Raw genomic sequence first — 15,232 nt, 5'->3', positions numbered from 1 at the left:
TTCGAAGTTGGTAGACCCAGTGTTTTTAGTCTCTCCTCATATGGTTTATCTGCCATGTTGGGGACCAGATTGGTTGCTGCCCTTTGTATTCATTTGATCTTGCCTACATCCCTCTGTGTGGAAAGCATGCCACTGATACATATTCTAGTCTTGGACGGATCTGGGTTTCTATGGGTTTTTTCATCACTTCTTCATCCATATAGTGAAAAATAATTCTACGAGCTGGAGTTCTTTTCGTGAATCGGTAGAACAAGTTTGTCTAAAGTCAGATATTAATGCTATGCAACTGATAATGCCAATGATATGAGAAGTGGGAAGCGATGATAGAGATGTTAATGGTATATACCCCCATCAAAGATGAGAATATAAAGAGATACAGAATACAAAAATTAATGCTGGACTGAGCCAAGCAAATGTAGAATATTACTGAAAATATATATATATAACACTGATGTGAGACTTAAACTGTAGAAAGGTGAACTGGAAGGAGTGGGAAACGAGTGGAAGTGACGAATCATGGGGTAATACGTTGTTGAATATAGCAGTGGACAATACAATGGTATATGTAGAAGTGAAAACACACCAGCAGAACTGGACTTAATAAAAGAAGCCGATGTTACTGAATCTCTTAAATATGTGTCGTACAGTCCTAGAATTCAACATGGCAGTAAGAAATACAGAATTTGTAATATAGACAGGGTTGACATAACTTCGCCAAAGTAAACTATACAAGACTTTAAAAAAATATTCGAAGAAATTGAATAGTAAGAGTTCAGTGACATGTGTGAAACGCAGAAGAAATGAAATGTTTTCCTGATTTCTTACAACTTGGGCATAGGAAAATATGCGTAGGAAAGATGGTTTAGAATATCGAAAAAAAAAACACCTTGTGCGAAACACCAAAACAAAGGACATAGAAAGTTTAGGAAAGGTGAAAAAAGAGGAATCATAAAGATGAAAAAAAGAATAGATAAGGTTCAGAAAGCAATGCACAGTAAGTAGAAGAAATAAAAGAAAAAAAGTTGAAAGGGTTGTGAATGACGAATGGGAAGAAGAAAGTTGTTTTATATATGTGTAGATGGTAAACTAAAACATAGAAGGAATCCCAAGCTAAATGTGAATAGGATAGTGCATGACGAAGATCAAAAAATAAATAACGAAGAAAAAATAATTGTTGGAGAAATGTGTAACTAGAGAAGTTGTATGAAACCCTACAAAAGTGGAATTACGAGTAGTAAACAAATCAATCGAGAACTTAGGTATCAGAAATGCCATGAATCTTGATAATCAAGAATACAGAGAATAATTGGATGAAATAGCTGAATTTACTGTAAGTTTTCTAGAAGAAGGAAGAGAATCCCAATTTTGGAAAAGGCAAATGTGGTCCCAAAGGCGATTTTTTTAAAGACAGGTGGATAAAATACTTGGATGAGATGGATATTCAGTTCGGTTTCAGGACAGAAAGGTCCTGTGCAAGTATTCTACTAAAATCTTATTCGAGAGCTGTTGGTTCGCTGCATGAAAGAGATGGTTGGGTGGACTATGTATATCTGGATCCGGAAAATACCTTCAATAAGGTGCTTCACAGGAAATTCATGTGAAGTTTGGAAATTTACGATTCGAAAGAAACATCCTGGAATTTGTAAAGGATTTCCTGAAAGATTTTCATTAGAACAGTGTTTAAGGATGAGATGCTGGATTGGAGAGAAGTGACTCGTGGAGTCCAACAGTGATCTGTATCAAAATAAACAACAACACTAACATGTTCCTAAACAATGCCATTTTCACGAAAAGGGTAAAAAGTAAAGTGAATTGTACACTGATGCAGAAAATCGAGACAAAAGCCATAAATGAGGCCAGGCGTAGAAGATGAAAGTTAATGCAAAGAAAAACTAAATTTTGGAAACGAGTTATGATTTGTGGGTTATCGACGTCTCTGTCCTTCTTGAGAATTTCACCAATGGAAACGAGATAAAGTGAGAGACCGCCATGGAATTATTCAATGGGAAATGAAACAATAAAGCAAAGGAAGGAAAGATTCAATTAGTTTTTGTTATGAATGACATATAGCATGACAAACGCATTGTCAGATCAACGGGGGAAACAAAAAAGTTGTTGACAAACATAAGAATGGCATTTTACTAAATTGACGAGAACATGATGAAAGAATATGAAAAATATTACCTGCACGTGACTAGGATATGCAGCATTGATTTAGTCTCCATTCCAAAACGTGGATATAAGAAAAATAGAGAGAATTTAAAGGGCGGCAATTAGGGCGATCTCCAGCCTGTCTTAAAAAAAAAAAAAAAATAGATAAACTGAAATTATCTACACTGGAGGAAAGAACAGGAGTTGGTTTTAAGGTCCATAACAAAATCAGGCATCTAAAACAAAAGTAAAACGTAAGCAAAAGTCTAAACACCCAATGAATGCAATCCAGACAAAATAACCCATTGGCGGACGTCACAGCATTTGGATTGTATTTACTCAAGTGAACTTTAATATCCCAAACTGAACTACAAAGCAAGGGTACAGTGATACACGCAGCTGTTGGTGACAATGGAAAAGTCAGTAGCTAAACCGTCACGACGACAAACGGAAATGGCCGTGATAAGGGGCAGCTGGCGCATGCGCTAGTCTTGAGTCCCCGTGACTTCAGTGACAGTGCAGGGAATGCGCCACGTACAAGTATTACTGAAGTGCAGTGTGTCCTCGCAGTGTACATAAATATTCTGTGATGAATTTGGTGTCTTGGAAAAAAGTGAAACGGCGAGGTAGTAGCCTCGCCCAACTCTGAAAAATTTATGTCTGTCGCAGTTCTTGATCTAGAAGCTAGTGCTCAGATGAAAAAAAACCGTTCTGTAAAAAAATTAACACTGTTTCAAATGGAAATAAAGTCTTAAGGTCGTCCCGTCTTGATGAAACATGACTTATTTTTAAGTCTTCTTCTTTCTTCTTCTTCTTCTTCTTCTTCTTCTTCTTCTTCTTCTTCTTCTTCTTCTTCTTCTTCTTCTTCTTCTTCTTCTTCTTCTTCTTCTTCTTTATTTTTTCCATATTCTTTATTTTTCTAGTCTGCCTTCTTTTTATATTTTGTCCTTCTGTTTATCTTTGTCTGTTAGTCAGTCTTATTTTCTATCTGCCTGTCTGTCTTTCTGTTTTTCGTCGTTCCTTCTGTCTGTCTGTTTTTCTAAGCCCAAGACCATTCAATGCCTTCGTGTACTTTTTTCTTAATGTTGACGTGCTGTTGTTATCTAATACTCAGTCTCTAATTCCGATTAGCTAATAATCCATACTAATCCACAGATACCAAGACGCATAGTGCATCTAAAGACGAAAAAATAGTGAAAGACAGTCTACTCCAGTTCTTAAAATATATAAATGAAAAGGTAACTAAGTAAACAAGTAAATATATAAATAGGTAAATAAGATAAAATTAAAAACAGAATTTCAGATGGCCCGATCCAAACTTATCTTAAATATTGGAACTATAACAGAAGAAGAATGCTTGACCGAAGAGCTGACAGAAGAAGATTCGGTAAGTAAAGAAAAAAATGAAATGAATATAAATAGATGTATGTTCCGTATAATGCGATGTGCTCAATATACAATGATTTTAATAAATTTATGTCCAATCTTCCTGTTTTGAACCATTATTTCTGAATATCAGATTTCAGCTGTCGAACTACCGGACGTCACATTCAGAGAAAAGTAAGTCTAGTTGATTTGTATATGTCTAGTGAATATATATATATATATATATATATATATATATATATATATATATATATATATATATATATATATATATATATATATATATATATATATATATATATATGTGTGTGTGTGTGTGTGTGTGTGTGTGTGTGTGTGTGTGTGTGTGTGTGTATTCACCTTGGTCTTTGGATCGCGTATTGGACTCCTGATCGACAGCTATTTCCCTCCCGGAAGAGAGCTCAGAGCTCGTATGACCGATCTATGGGTAATGCTATGACTTTACACACACACACACACACACACACACACACACACACACACACACACACACACACACACAACTCCCCGGCCCTGGGCAGGATTCGAACCAGGTACTGCCGCACCTCCGTACTGGCAGACCAGCACTCTGTCAACCACGCCACCGAGTCGTGTGTGTGTGCGTGCGTGCGTGTGTGTGTGTGTGTGTGTGTGTGTGTGCGTGCGTGCGTGTGTATGTACACACACACACACACACATTCGTCGGATGGACGGCGAAGATTGGAGTTCCGAAGAAAAAGTGAAATTTTCGTGGATCTCAACGTCAAGGAAGTACCTTATTGTATTTACAGGGAAGGGGAAAGCTCGTGGTGTAGTGGGAAGGTGAGGAAAAAGGAGAAGGGGAGGGATTACTGAGGGAAATGGAAGGAAATGAGGAAGGGGAGGACTTGGTCCAGGAGGCCAGGCGTCTTGTAAACAAGCGAAGGACCGATGATTTTGGAGAAGAAGGGATTAACAAAAATGTAAAGATTAGAAATATAGATAAGAGCAGCACAATGGAAGGTGAGGATAATAATTTCCAGGGATTTAATGAGGGGGGGGGGATACCAACCTCCCCCGATTAGCAAGACTAGAGGAAAAACTTGAGAAAATGACCGAACATTGGGAGAGTAGGTTCGGTAAAATAACAAAGATTGCGCAGAGAGTTGAAAATTTGGAAGAATTAGAGAAGGTGAACAAAAACCTAACTAAAGAAATAGAAGAATTAAAAAGACAGTTAAAAGAAGTAAAAGATGAGAATGAGGAATTAAAGAAGAAGAACAAAGAGAATAAAGGGTCCATAGCAAAAGAAGCACAGGGTTGGAAAAAAAATCCAAGAGAACAGTAAAGTTGCATTTACTGACATAATAAAACAGCAAATGAAAGAACAAACTGAAGACTCAGTTATTAAAGTGATGAGACAGAAGGAGAATATTGTAAGAGACTTAGCAGACAAAAAGAAATGTATAATTATATTAGGAATGGAAGAGAAGTATGATCTGAATAGAACCACAAGAATCAAAGAGGAAAAAGAAAAAGTAAGCAGTTTACTAAAATTAGTTCAGGAAGATGAACCTGAAATCATGAAACAAATTGAAGAGATGTTTAGACTCGGAAAATATAGTATAAATAAGACCAGACCAATTAAGATTAAATTCAGGTGACAAACGACAGCAGAGAATATCTTAGCAAAAACAGGGAAACTAGCAAACAGTAAACAATATAAAAAGGTATGGATAAAAAGAGAACTGAATAGAGAGGAAAGAGAGGAGGAAAAAGTGAAAAGACATGAAGCTAAGGAAAAAAACGAGAACAGAACAGAGACAGAAAAAGAGAAATTATATTGGAGAGTAGTGAATATGAAATAGAGGAGATGGGCCATACCAGAGAAAAACAAAAGGGAAAGAGAAAATGCAATGGAAGTAGCAGAAAATTAAGAGTGTCTTACACAAATATAAATGGATTATTAAGAGGATTGAATGAACTAAATGATTATCTGAAGGAAAAAGAACCGGACATAATGGGAATTGTAGAGACGAAATTGAAAGGTCCACTACCACCCAACAGTGTAGGACATGATGCATATAATTATTGGATTAGAAACAGAGAGACAAAGCAAGGGGGTGGAGTTATGTTCCTGACTAAGAAAAATATAAACGTGAGGAGTGACACATATGGAAAGAATACAGTAGAGATGATTATGATCGAAGTGGAAGATAGAGATAAGAAGAACAGAAAGTTTGTAATAAATTATGTGCCTCCAAAAACAGCCTCGTGGGAAGAGAGTGAACATATAAGTATGTTAGAAGACACAAGGATAGCATTAAATAAGATAATGAAAGATGGAGGAAGAATAGTTATGATGGGCGACTTTAATTGCAAAGAAGTCTGCTAGGAAGAGATGGCAGTAAAGGGTGGAGACGAATCATGGGGAAATGTTCTACTCGAGATGATTACTGACCATACAATGACACAATGGATATAAGAGGACACTAGGAATAGAAATGAAGAAGAACCATCGAGACTAGACCTAATAATCATATCAGAACCTAAAATAGTGGAAAAGATTGAATATAAGACACCAATAAGTAAAAGTGATCACATATTGATTGAACTGGAACTAAACGAGGAAAGATACATGAAAATAAAATAACAATATAGAAAAGGAAGAATGATGTATGAAAAAAAGATCAAATAAGAGAATTCTTAAAAAAAATGGGAAAGAATATACAAAGAAGAAACAACAGTGGAAGAGAAATGGAATATTTTGACAAAATTTATAAAAAAAAAAAGGAGTCGAAAAATATGTCCCACGACAAAAACAAGAAAAAGAATATGTAAAATGCTGGTACAACAAAAGTTGTAGGGAGTTAAAAGACAAAAGAGATAAAGCCTGGACCAAATTGAAGAAAGACAAAATACCTGAAAAATGGAAAATATATACTTGTTATAGAAATTAATATGTACAAGTGTGCAGAGAGAAAAAGAGAAAATATGAAAAAGATGTAATTGAAAAATGTAAAGATCAACCAAAACTATTTTACTGATTTGTAAACAACAAACTGAAAAACAAACAAGATTTAGAGAAATTAAGACAAGGATGAGTTTAATACACAGAGGAAATAGAAATGGCAGAAATTATGAACAAGCATTTTAAATCAGTGTTTACAAGGGAGAACATACAGCCTGGAGAGATTGAATGGGAAGAGAAAGTCCCCCCTATGAAAGAAATTGAAGTAACAAAGAATGAAATAATGAAACACTTGAGTAATCTTGATGTCAGAAAATCGCATGGACCAGATGAAATAGCAAACTGGATTTTGAAAGAATGCAGGAATGAACTGGCAGACAAAATATATAGCATAATAAACAGTTCCTTGAAAGAAGGAAAAGTTCCAAAAGATTGGAAAAAAAAACAAATGTATTACTTATATATAAAGGGGGAAATAAAGAAGACCCTACCAACTATAGACCAGTCTCTCTAACAAGTACAATAGCAAAAATTTGTGAAAGAATTGTCAAAAGTAGATGGGTAAAGTATTTGGAAAAATAAACAATGTGCTAAATTCAAGGCAATTTGGATTCAGACAAGGACGATCATGCGTCACCAATTTAATATGTTTCTATTGAAGGCTAATAAATATAATACAAGAAAGAGATGGATGGGCTGTTTGTGCATTTCTAGACCTAAAAAAAAGCTTTTGACAAAGTACCACATAAGAAGCTGCTTAAGAAATTAGAAACTGAAGGAGGAATACAGGGCAAACTGCTTAAATGGATGGAAGACTTTTTGCAAGAAAGAAAAATGAGAGTAGTGATAAGAGACAAACACTCTAATCGAGATGAAGTAATAAGTGGTGTTCCACAAGGAACAGTTCTGGCCCCAATAATGTTTGCTATATATATTAATGATATGGATGAAGAAATTGAAAGTTATATGAGCTTCTTTGCAGATGATGCAAAACTATTAAAAAAGTAAACACGGAAGAAGATTGTGAGTCACTACAGAGTGATCTCAATAAAGTATGGGAATGGAGTAGGAAGTGGGAGATGGAGTTCAATACTAAAAAGTGTAGTATAATGGAATTTGGAAAAAGCAAAAACAGAATAGTAGGATAATATAAATTGGGAGAAGAAGGAATAAAAAAGTAGAAAATGAGAAGGACCTGGGAGTCATTATTATGAATAATATGTCACCTGAAAAACATATAAATAAGGTTTTTGGAGAAACTTATAATTCAATAAGAACAATCAAAGTGGCATTTACATACCTGGATGAAGAAATGGTGAAGAAAATACTAATCACTTTGATAAGACCAAGATTGGAATATGCAGCAACGATGTGGTCACCAAGTGTAAAAAAAATGTATAACAAAACTTGAAAGAATACAAAGAGCAATTACAAAATTGGCACCAACACTCAAAACTATCATATGAAGAGAGACTGGCAAAACTTGAGCTACAGACACTAGTGCAAAAAGAGAGAGAGGAGATTTGATAACTATTTACAGAATCATGAAAGGCATAGAAATTATTGATAGAGAGGATCTGATAAAATGGGATGATAGAAATACAAGAGGACACGGAAAGAAAATCAAGAAAGACAGCTATAGAAGAGTGTAACCGTGGGAAAGGGTTGTTGGTTACATAAGGAGGACTTAATGCGGGCGAGATAAACTCCAAAACGGGAGTTTTCTTCTATTTAATAACAATTGAGGCAAATCTGGTTACAAATATGATAAGGTACAAATGGGCCCTGTGGGCAGATTACAATATATGCCAGGCCTTGACCTAGGGCACAATAGGCTGGCAACCTCTCGGTCTGCCTAGCCTGGCGTCTGGCCGGTAGGCTCTTCTCACCTACCCAGCTCTGATGACTGGCCGGTAGGCTCTCCGCCTACCTAGGTTTTTGGCTACGTGACATGGGTGTTATAGGTTATATAGGGGGGGTTAGTAAAGGCGTTAGTCTCGCTATTCTATGCCTTGGGGTCAGTTTTATATATGAGGGTTAGTCCTATAGTTGGTGGATGTTGTTAAGTATATTATATTTATATTAGTTTATGTGTAATATAATAGGGCAGTTTATAATAAAGGATTTTAATAGGTTAGTCTGGTGACATTGGGTATCTATATCTTGTTTGTCTTAAAACGTGCTGCGTTAGATGTATGTTGTGGGAAATGCAAGGTAAGCAAGAAGGGGGAGTCTCGCTATGTTGCAAGCATGTGGATCACGTGCGTGATGGGTGATGGTTAGTAATGGTTACAAGAGATATGAAAAAGAACAGCTTTCCTCACAGAGTAATAGACATTTGGAACAAGTTAGATGAGAAAGTGGTGTGTGCAAAAACAACACATGAATTTAAAAATAGTTTAGATAAAATGAGATATGAAGACGGGACACCACGAGCATAGCTCCCCTTCCCGTAAAATACAACTAGGTAAATACAACTAGGTAAATACACACACACACCTTCCGCCCCTAGACCGTCGTAGGAGAAAATTCTTCATATCATCCGGACTCCCTTCCACACCAATACCCAGGTGACGTAATTAAAACGTGCTGTTCTCACATTCGCTTATTTGCGGGTTCGAATTTAGCACTCCTCTCCGATTCCCAGCAGTGATTATTACCTACCCCCAGCAGTCCCCACAATGCATAATAGGCCAAAGGTGACGGCTTCGGCCGCAGTTCCTCAGCGTCTCCTGGCGTATGCCCCTCACCTTCTCCCCGCTCCTCACCAGTGTAATATGATGTAATATACGAGAAAAAAGAAAAATATAACACATACAGTAAAAAATAACAAATTTAATTAGGTACTGAAGAAAAACATGACAATGTAGAATCTCTTACCCGTAATTAGCAATTCGGTCACACCGCATACTGTACATTCCTGCAGGTGGTTAGGTCAGGTAAAGTTATTCAGTTCAGGTCTACGGGGGAGGCCGCCTTGGCTACGAGTGGAAGAGAAATTGTACCTTTCTATCAACCCGAACTACTTTGAGTAGTGTGTGTGTGTGTGTGCATTTACCTATTTGTATTTTACGGGAAGGGGAGCTATGCTCGTGGGGTCCCGTCTTCATATCTCATTTTATCTAAACTATTTTTAAATTCATGTATTGTTTTTGCACACACCACTTTCTCATCTAACTTGTTCCAACTGTCTATTACTCTGTGAGGAAAGCTGTTCTTTTTCAGATATCTTCTATAGCTGTCTTTCTTGATTTTCTTTCCGTGTCCTCTTGTATTTCTATCATCCCATTTTATCAGATTCTCTCTATCAATAATTTCTATGCCTTTCATGATTCTGTAAATAGCTATCAAATCTCCTCTCTCTCTTCTTTGCTCTAGTGTCTGTAGCTCAAGTTTGCTAGTCTCTCTTCATATGATACTTTTGAGAGTGTTGGTGCCAATTTTGTAATTGCTCTTTGTATTCTCTCAAGTTTTTTTTGTACATTTTTTTGTACTTGGTGACCATATCGTTGCTGCATATTCCAGTCTTGGTCTTATCAGGGTGATTAGAATTTTCTTCACCATTTTTTCATCCAGGTATGTAAATGCAACTTTGATTGTTCTTATTAAATTATAAGTTTCTCCAGAAATCTTATTTATATGTTTCTCAGGTGACATATTATTCATAACAATGACTCCCAGGTCCTTCTCATTTTCTACTTTTTTATTCCTTCTTCTCCCAATTTATATTATCCTGTTATTTTGTTTTTGCTTTTTCCAAATTCCATTATACTACACTTTTTTGTATTGAACTCCGTCTTCCACTTCCTACTCCATTCCTGTACTTTATTTAGATCTCTTTGTAGTGATTCACAATCTTCTTCCGTGTTCACTCTTTTCAGTAGTTTTGCATCATCTGCAAAGAAGCTCATATAGCTTTCAATTCCTTCATCCATATCATTAATATATATAGCAAACATTATTGGGGCCAGAACTGTTCCTTGCGGAACACCGCTTATTACTTCATCCCATTTTGAGTGTCTTTTATCACTACTCTCATTTTCCTTTCTTGCAAAAAGTCTTCTATCCAATTGAGCAGTTTGCCCTGTATTCCTCCTTCAGTTTCTAATTTCTTAAGCAACTTCTTATGTGGTACTTTGTCAAAAGCTTTTTTTAGGTCTAGAAATGCACAATCAGCCCATCCATCTCTTTCTTGTATTATATCTATTAGCCTTGAATAGAAACATATTAAATTGGTGACGCATGATTGTCCTTGTCTGAATCCAAATTGCCTTGGATTTAACCCGTTGTTGTTTTTTCTAAATATTTTACCCATCTACATTTGATCATTCTTTCACAAATTTTTGCTATTGTACTTGTTAAAGAGACTGGTCTATAGTTGGTAGGGTCTTCTTTATTTCCTCCTTTATATATAGGTACTATATTTGCTTTTTTCCAATCTTCTGGAACTTTTCCTTCTTTCAAGGAACTGTTTATTATGCTATGTATTTTGTCTGCCAGTTCATCCTGCATTCTTTCAAAATCCAGTTTGCTATTTCATCTGGTCCATGCGATTTTCTGAAATCAAGATTACTCAAGTGTTTCAATATTTCGTTCTTTGTTACTTCTATTTCTTTCATGGGAGGGACTTTCTCTTTCCATTCGATCTCTTCAGGTTGTATGTTCTCCCTTGTAAACACTGATTTAAAATGTTTGTTCATAATTTCCGCCATTTCAATTTCCTCTGTGTATTCAACTCCTTCTTGTCTTAATTTCTCCAAGTCTTGTTTGTTTTTCAATTTGTTTACAAATCAGTAAAATAGTTTTGGTTGATCTTTACACTTTTCTATGACATCTTTTTCATATTTTCTCTTTCCCTCTGTGCATGCTTGTACATATTCATTTCTATAACAGGTATATATTTTCTATTTTTCAGGCCTTCTGTCTTTTTTCCATCTGGTCCAAGCTTTGTCTCTTTTGTCTTTTAACTCCCTACAACTTTTATTGTACCAGCATTTTACATATTCTTTTTGTTGTTTTGTCTTGGGGCATACTTTTCCACTCCTTTTTTGTAAATTTTTGTCAAAATGTTCCATTTCTCTTCCACTGTTGTTTCTTCTTTGTATATTTCTTCCCATTTTTCTTTTTGAAAGAATTCTCTTATTTTATCAAAGTTTGTTTTTTCATACATCATTCTTCCTTTTCTGTATTGTTCATTCATTTTCATGTATTTTTCTTCATTTAGTTCCAGTTCAATCACTATATGGTCACTTTTACTTATTGGTGTTTTATATTCAATCTTGTCCACTATTCTAGGTTCAGATGTAATTATTAGGTCTAGTCTCGATGGTTCTTCTTCATTTCTATACCTAGTGTTCTCCTGTATCCACTGTGTCATTGTATTGTCAGTAATCATCTCAAGTAGAGCGTTTCCCCATGAGCCGTCTCCACCCTTTACTGTCATCTCTTCCCAGCAGATTTCTTTGCAATTAAAGTCGCCCATCATAACTATTCTTCCTCCATCTTCCATTATCTTATTTAATGTTATCTTTGTGTCCTCTAACATACTTTTATGTTCACTCTCTTCCCACGAGGCTGTTTTCGGAGGCACATAATTTATCACAAACTTTCTGCTCTTCTTATCTCTGTCTTCCACTTCGATCATAATCATCTCTACTGTATTCTTTCCATATGTGACACACCTCACGTTTACATCCTTCTTAGTCAGGAACATAACTCCACCCCCTTGCTTTGTCTCTCTGTTTCTAATCCAATAATTATATGCATCATGTCCTACACTGTTGGGTGGTAGTGGACCTTTTAATTTTGTTTCTACAATTCCCATTATGTCCGGTTCTTTTTCCTTCAAATAATCATTCAGCTCATTCAATCCTCTTATTAATCCATCTATATTTGTGTAAGACACTCTTAGTTTTCTGCCACATCCATTGTGTTCTCTGTTTCCCTTTTGTTTTTCTCTTGTATGTCGAATTTCCTTAGTTTCATATTCATTACTCTCCAATAGAATCTCTCTTTTTCTGACTCTGTTCTGTTCTCGTTTTTTTTCCTTTGCTTCAAGTCTTTTCTGTTTTTCTTCCTCTCTTTCCTCTTTATTCATTTCCCTTTTTATCCATACCTTTTTATATTGTTCACTTGTTGCTAGTTTCCCTGTTTTTGCTAAGATATTCTCTGCTGTCGTTTGTGACCTGAATTTAATCTTAATTGTCTGGTCTTATCTGTACTATACTTTCCGAGCCTGAACTTCTCTTCGATTTGTTTCATTATTTCTGGTTCATCTTCCTGAACTAATTGTAGTAAACTGCTTACTTTTTCATTTTCCTCTTTGATTCTTGAGGTTCTATCTGGGTTATGTTTCTCTTCCATTCCTAATATAATTATACATTTCTTTTTGTCTGCTAGGTCTCTTACTATATTCTCCTTCTGTCTCATCACTTTGATAACTGAGTCTTTAGTTTGTTCTTTCATTTGCTGTTTAATTATATCAGTAAATGCAACTTTGCTGTTTTCTTGGATTGTCTTCCAACCGATAGCTTCTTCAGCTATGGCCTCTTTGTTTTCTTTATTATTCCTCTTTAATTCTTCATTCTCCTCTTTTACTTCTTTTAACTGTCTTTTTAGTTCTTCTATTTCCTTAATTAAGTTTTTGTTTGCCCTCTCAAGTGCTTCCAATCTTTCAACCTTTTCAGCCATTTTTGACATTCTACCGAACCTATTCTCCCCATATTCAGTCATTTGTTCAAGTTTTGCTTCGAGTCTTGCCAGTCGGGGGAGGTTGGTATCCTCCCCCCCCCTCCTTAAATCCCTGGAAATTATTATCCTCACCTTCTATTGTGCTACTCATATCTATGTTTCTAATCTTTACATTTTTGTTAGACCCTTCATCGTCACTAAACTGGTCCGGCCCTCTTTTGTTTACATAGCGTCTGCCTGCCTGGGCCAAGTCCTCTCCTTCCTCATTTCCTTCCATTTCCCTCAGTAATCCCTCCCCTTCTCCTTTTTCCTCACTTTCCCACCACACCACGAGCAATCCCCCCCTGTAAATACAATAGGTACTTCCTTTGCTTTGGGATCCACGAAAATTTCACTTTTTCTTCAGAACGTCCTCTACGCCGTCCGTTCGGTGGAGTGTGTGTGTGTATGTGTGTGTGTGTGTGTGTGTGTGTGTGTGTGTGCGCGCGCAATAAAACCACTTGGAAAATAAAATGAAAGGTCACCTTTCATTTTATTTTCCAAGTGGTTTTGTTACACATTTTGTGAATAGAAAATAGAAGTTAATAAATAAATAAAATAGTAAATAAGAAATGTTGAAGGCACACCCCATAAAATCCGGTCAATTGGTCCCCAAAACTGCTCCCCTAGGACAACTGGTCCCCGAATGGCAAACTGGGTGGTCAACTCGTCCTCGAAATAAATTTTCTAATAACTGTCCTAATGTGTTCTCTATTGTTCGTATATATGTTTTTTTATGTTTGGTTGTTTTTAATTTTTATTTATTTATTTTACTAAACATAAGATGAAATCCAATAAAACACATTTGTGCTTCACCAGTAATATCTCAGAACTACTGTTTAAATAAAATAAAAAATTGAAAAAAAATCGGGACGAGATGAGCAATATACAATACCCGCGTATTACCTGTACATTATCTAATACCTGTGTATTATTTAATACCTGTGTATTATTTAATATCACATAATATATTATGGTATTTTGATTCTTGCTAAATATCTCAAACCTATTGATTAAATGAATATTTCGGGGACGAGTTGTCCTAGGGGTGCAGATTTGGGGACCAGGTGACTGGGGATCAGTTGACCGTTCACCATGAGATCCCACCTGAAGAATTCTCACTCCAGTACGCCGAATATCAACAGTGGAATGAAGATTAGGTTAGGTTAGGTTGAATGAAGGTTATGCTTATTGTCATCAACTTATAAAGCCGAAGAATCGTAAACCCAGGATGACCCACATGAAGAATTTATCACCCTTGGATAGCTCACATGAAGAATATATCACCCTAGGATAGCCCAAATGAAGAATTTATCACCCTAGGATAGCCCGCATGAACAATTAAATACCCTATGATAGCCCACATGAAGAATTGTCACCCTGTCGATGTCTGGGGTGACGATTTTTAATGTGATCCGAAAATAGAAACTGATCAATAAATTAGTAAATAAGAATTGTAGAAGGCAGACAGACGTTCATTGGTTTAACAAGGCGGCGCGAATGCAGAAAAAATAGGAGCCCACGACATGAGGCGCTTATGCGCTTATGCGCTTTGGGTAATGTTGGGGGCACGTAACTGCAAGAAGCAGGAAGAATTACGGGATTCAAACTCGCGACTATACTAGAAGGATGAGACACACGGCGCTTCCGATTTCGTCACCGGTGGAGAGAGAAAGGACTCTTGGTTCCGTGTGTGTGTTGGGGTGGGGTTGGGAGGGGGTCATGGATGCGATGTTACATTCCAATGGACAGGTCGTGAGCCAACTTCTGTAACCCGCCCCTAAACAACCCCCACAACGTGTGGACGAGAGGTCTTGGTCAGATCAAAACCTATAGTGACGTAACAAGCGTCGCCGTGGCCGTTTTATCTCGATGCACGCACTCTGGCTGGGTAACACTAATATCTTTTTTATTAGCTATACCAGTGGTAGTGGAATCGTAACAAATACACTCGGGAAATCTAGATCAGGTCCATGTTGGGATTTTGAACGAGGCCGAAAACGAGCGCAGAGTGAG

The 15,232-nt window shown here is 36.5% G+C and overlaps 1 protein-coding gene across 6 annotated transcripts in view; it reads left to right on the top strand.

The window, feature by feature from the left end:
- The first annotated feature begins 2,587 nt into the window (after nt 1-2,587).
- The window catches only part of LOC143024775 (uncharacterized), a 42,356-nt gene continuing 29,711 nt past the window's right edge, over nt 2,588-15,232 (top strand). Inside the window, exons 1-3 of one of the 6 annotated variants that reach the window (XM_076183928.1) lie at nt 2,588-2,691; nt 3,307-3,538; nt 3,671-3,711. In XM_076183928.1, the coding sequence (XP_076040043.1) occupies nt 3,455-3,538; nt 3,671-3,711 (125 nt within the window). In that variant the 5' untranslated portion in view covers nt 2,588-2,691; nt 3,307-3,454. Of the gene's footprint in view, nt 2,810-2,837; nt 2,908-3,306; nt 3,539-3,670; nt 3,712-15,232 lie in introns of those variants that run through there. The other 5 variants (XM_076183929.1, XM_076183932.1, XM_076183931.1 and 2 more) reach the window with 5 other exon arrangements.

The sequence above is a fragment of the Oratosquilla oratoria genome, chromosome 4, assembly GCF_046742065.1.
Source record: "Oratosquilla oratoria isolate Oo_2021 chromosome 4, ASM4674206v1, whole genome shotgun sequence".
Taxonomy (NCBI): Eukaryota; Metazoa; Arthropoda; class Malacostraca; order Stomatopoda; family Squillidae; genus Oratosquilla; species Oratosquilla oratoria.
The sequence above is the reverse complement of the archived record's forward strand: the minus strand, read 5'-3'. Positions and strand labels throughout refer to the sequence as shown.